The sequence below is a fragment of the Babylonia areolata genome, chromosome 26, assembly GCF_041734735.1.
Source record: "Babylonia areolata isolate BAREFJ2019XMU chromosome 26, ASM4173473v1, whole genome shotgun sequence".
Classification (NCBI taxonomy): Eukaryota; Metazoa; Mollusca; class Gastropoda; order Neogastropoda; family Buccinidae; genus Babylonia; species Babylonia areolata.
In genome coordinates this window covers 34,597,972-34,602,971 of record NC_134901.1, presented here as the reverse complement: position 1 = coordinate 34,602,971, position 5,000 = coordinate 34,597,972, and the positions used below count along the sequence as shown (strand labels likewise).

At 46.0% G+C, this 5,000-nt stretch overlaps 1 protein-coding gene across 1 annotated transcript in view; it reads right to left on the bottom strand.

The window, feature by feature from the left end:
* LOC143300296 (uncharacterized) overlaps positions 1-5,000 on the bottom strand; it is a 118,190-nt gene that overhangs the window by 30,081 nt on the left and 83,109 nt on the right. The window contains exons 62-64 of the mRNA XM_076613893.1: positions 4,752-4,870; positions 3,615-3,749; positions 1,873-1,984 (exon numbers count right to left, since the gene is read on the bottom strand). Coding sequence (XP_076470008.1) covers positions 1,873-1,984; positions 3,615-3,749; positions 4,752-4,870 — 366 coding nt within the window. The remainder of the gene's footprint in view (positions 1-1,872; positions 1,985-3,614; positions 3,750-4,751; positions 4,871-5,000) is intronic.

The window sequence follows — 5,000 nt, the reverse complement described above, 5'->3', positions numbered from 1 at the left end:
AGAGAGAAAGAGGGAGACAGAGGAGAAAGAAATAGAGAGTGGGAGAGACAGAGATGGAGAGATGGAGAGTGAGAGAGAGACAGAGGAGAGAGAGAGAGAAGAGAGAGAGAGAGAAGAGAGAGAGAGTGGGAGAGAGACAGAGGAGAAAGAGATAGAGAATGGGAGAGAGAGAGATGGAGAGAGAAAAAGAGAAAGAGAGAGAGGGAGGGAGGGAGGGAGACACACAGACACACGCAAGCAAACACATACCTTCCGGTTTGTTTTCTCTTTCAAAACGACAGACACATGGAATCGAACTGTCATCGCAAGGGTGTGTGTAACAGTGAAAGAGGGACAGCACGAGTTCCCGAACGAAACCCCAGCTACTACAGATGTCTTGTATGACGAACGCCAGGGAATCAATCATATGCATGAGTTGAAAAACGCAGAGAACATCTCTTACATTTGTATTTGTATATCTTTTTATCACAGATTTCCATGTGTGAAACTCGGGCTGCCCTCCCCAGGGAGAGCGCGTCGCTACACTACAGCGCCACCCCCCTTTTTTTCCCTGCGTGCAGTTTTATTTGTTTTTCCTATCGAAGATGATTTTTCTACATAATTTTGCCAGGGACAACCCTTTTGTTGCCGCGGGTTCTTTTACGTGCGCTAAGTGCATGCTGCACACGGGACCTCGGTTTATCGTCTCATCCGAATGACTAGCGTCCAGACCACCACTCAAGGTCTAGTGGAGGGGAAGAAAATATCGGCGGCTGAGCCGTGATTCGAACCCGCGCACTCAGATTCTCTCGCTTCCTAAGCGGACGCGTTACCTCTAGGCCATCACTCCACGTTACCTCTAGGCCATCACTCCACTCTCTCTCTCCACTCCATAGTGTCCTGTCTTACTTTTTGTCACAACAGATTGTAATGTATTGTGTTGTATTTTTTCACAACAGATTGTATTGTATTGTATTGTATTTATTACTTTTTGTGAAATTCGCTGTGCTCTCCCGCCATCGTGCAGGGACACACATATCTAAAGCAAAACTCTGCCTGCAACTGCGTTTGTTTGACTATCAAAGCGGGATTCGTTTTCTTTCTACATAATTTCGTTAGGGACAACTCTTTTGTTGCCGTGGTTCTTTTACGTGCGTTAGGTGCATGCTGCACACGTGGCCTTGCTTCACCGGCTCACCTGAAAGACTTGTTTAAAACTTACACCCACCTTCATTCTATTATCAACATCAGTTTAGAAACGAATCTAATAAGAATCGAAATTTGTGTCCTTTTATACCATGCCTGCTGTCGTGTTTTTCGACAACTTCAGTAAGTGTGGAGTGATGGCCAAGAGGTAACGCGTCCGCCTAGGAAGCGAGAGAATCTGAGCGCGCTGGTTCGAATCACAGCTCAGCCGCCGATATTTTCTCCCCCTCCACTAGACCTTGAGTGGTGGTCTGGACGCTAATCATTCGAATGAGACGATAATCCGAGGTCCCGTGTGCAGCATGCACTTAGCGCACGTAAAAGAACCCATGGCAACAAAAGGGTTGTTCCTGGCAAAATTTTGTAGAAAAATCCACTTTGATAAGAAAAACAAATAAAACAGCACGCAGGAAAACATACAAAAAAGAAAAAAAAAGGGTGGCGCTGTAGTGTAGCGACGCGCTCTCCCTGGGGAGAGAAACCCTTGGTCGATAACGCTTTTCCCACCCTGTGAATGTCTATTAAATTATTTTAAAAGTTTAATTAAATGCGGGCGTCTGTTCAGAAACTGGGAAACTCTTTTTTAGTTGAATTAAAAAAATTAAAAACACACACACACACACACACACACACACACACACACCAAAAAAACAAATAAACAACAAGAAGCCAGCGGCCGATCCTCACCTGTCGGAGCACCTGTACTGTCCACGGTTAGCGTCGATGCATTCACAGATGAAATCACAGCCGTCCTTCCATGTCATACCCTGAGAGTAGGCCACGCCCTTGTAGACGCATTCTGCCCACAGCATGAAGCAAAACATTCAGGTGTTTATCTACCTGTTGTTGCCTGTAGCCCCCTGGCCGATCACACGGGGCAATATCAGGACTGAAAACATGCAGGGTAACTAATTGGTTATTTCAGATACGAGTGATCAGCGAACTGAGTCTAAATTTACTTAGAGAAATACAAATTTGAGATATGAGTGATCAGCCCATTGAGTCCAAATTTACTCACAGAAATACAAATCTACATACAAAAATACAGAATTATTTTTCATTACTATCATTGCCAGAAATTTCTTCTTTTATTATTATTTTTTTTAAATATTTATTTGTTGTTGTTTATTTGTTTGTTTTGTTTTGTTATTTTATTTTATTTTTCTTTATTTCATTTTATTTTTATTTAAATTTTTTTTTATTTTCATTTATTTTATCTATTTATTTATTTTCTTTTTTCTTTTTTTTCTTTTTTTTTCTCAAGGACTGCCTAAGCGCATTGGGTTACGCTGCTGGTCAGGCATCTGCTTGACAGATGTGGTGTAGCGTATATGGATTTGTCCGAACGCAGTGACGCCTGTGGCCCAGTGACGCCTCCTTCAGCCACTGATACTGATACTGATACCGATACTGCCAAAAATTGTTAGATTTATTCTGTTGGTAACTTCTATCTGACCCCATCCTGCTTCCGCCTGAATTAACCTTTGCTGTCTACACCTGTACAGGTCCTCCCGCTTAAAAGCCCTCTGATGAAAAACAGAGCTTTTCTTTGCTCGACTTCATACGCAGTGAATTCATCAGTTTACAGGAGGTGGAGGTGGTGAGGGCTGTCTGCTTTCTGTGCATCGGCTACTGTGTTCCTGTTGACGCTGCATTCACCTCTCTGTCTCTTTGTTCATCCCTCCCTCTCTCTCTGTCTAAGTGTGTGTGTGTGTGTGTGTGTGTGTGTGTGTGTGTGTGTGTGTGTGTGTGTGTGTGTGTGTGTGTGTGTGTGTTCGGCCACGCACGTATGAGTATGTATATATAAACCCACAGAACATCCGAAACAACTATTTTCTTTCTTTTTACTTCCTCCCATAGAAACAAAACAAAACAATCCAACAAAAACCAACAAAAACACAACAACAAAACCTACAAAGCTAACAACAGACATTTAACTCAGAACAAGGGAAGAAACGCCATGAACTACGATAATCACAATGAAGATAAGGATGACGATGGAAATGACGACGTCTACAACGCTGATAAGATCACGACGATGATAATGAAACTGATAATTCAAACTTGGGGTAACGAGAGAGAGAGAGAGAGAGAGAGAGAGAGAGAGAGAGAGAGAGAGAGAGAAGGAACAATCATTCGTATTCAATAAAAGCCGTGGCCCCCTCATGAAGGGGATGCGGTGAACATGAACTGTCACATTATTCAGAACAACGTGGAACAGAAAACAGTTGATAACAAATTTAGCAATGCACACACAAACACACACACACACACACACACACACACACACACACACACACACACACACACACACACACAGCACAATTAAGTACGTATCAAACTGCAGATTTTGAATGCCTTATACGAGAGAGAGAGAGACAGACAGACAGAGTGGAGCAGGGGTAAACAGGCTCCACGAACTGACTCACCTTTGCGGCTGCCCTGTGTGTTGGTCATGACGGGGTTAATTCCCAGAGGGTTGGTTCCTCCCAGCCCAGTGAAGGTTCCGCCCACAACAGGCACAGGTTTGTTGGTGGGCGGCAAGGGAGTCTCTCCGTGGGGGCCTGTCACAGGTGGACAAGCAGGTGAGAAGGACCACACAGGCTGAGTAAAACTGAACTGACAGCTGCACTAGGTGAGAATGACGTCACAGACTGTGTAAAACTGAACTGACAGCTGCACTAGGTGAGAATGACGTCACAGACTGTGTAAAACTGAACTGACAGCTGCACTAGGTGAGAATGACGTCACAGACTGTGTAAAACTGAACTGACAGCTGCACTAGGTGAGAATGACGTCACAGACTATGTAAAACTGAACTGACAGCTGCACTAGGTGAGAATGACGTCACAGACTGTGTAAAACTGAACTGACAGCTGCACTAGGTGAGAATGACGTCACAGACTGTGTAAAACTGAACTGACAGTTGCACTCGGTGAGAATGACGTCACAGACTGTGTAAAACTGAACTGACAGCTGCACTAGGTGAGAATGACGTCACAGACTGTGTAAAACGGAAATGACTGCTGCACTAGGTGAGAATGACATATGCGGCAAGAGAGAGAGAGAGTGAGGGAGAGGGAGAGAGAGGAGGAGAGAAAGATGGAGAAAGAAAGAGAGAGAGAGGGAGATAGAGGAGGAGACAAAGACTGAGAAAGAAATAGAGAGAGAGAGGGAAGGAGAATGGGAGAGAGAGACGGAGAGGGGAGAGAGACATACATACAGAGAGAGACAGATGGAGAAGAGCAAGAGAGAGAGAGAGAGAGTCGGGGAGAGAGAGGGAGGGGGAGAGAGGGAGAGACGGGGAGAGAGAGGGAGGGGGAGGGAGAGAGGAAGAGGAAGAGGAATAGAGACACACAGAGACAGAGACACAGAGAGACAGAAACAGGGACAACCCCCCCAAGACACACACCCCCTCCCAACCCCTGCAACTCCTACACTCCCCCCCCACACACACACACAGTGTAACCCTCATCAACATCACACCCAAACCCCTCATCCCACACCCACCCCTTCCCCCGGTGCGCTCCGCCCCCCAACCCCCACACCCCCTGTGTCAGACTGACCGTTGGTGAAGGGCTGGTTGGGGTTGGCGTACACGTTGCAGTCCGGGACCACGCAGCACGGGTCCTTGGGGTCCGGCTTCAGCTGACACTCCGCAGGCAGGTTGTCGAAAGACTTGCACCTGTCCGAACCACAGTGACACCCCATCTCAGTTCTTCTTCTTCTTCTTCGTTCGTGGGCTGCAACTCCCACGTTCACTCGTATGTACACGAGTGGGCTTTTACGTGTGTGACCGTTTTTACCCCCGCCAT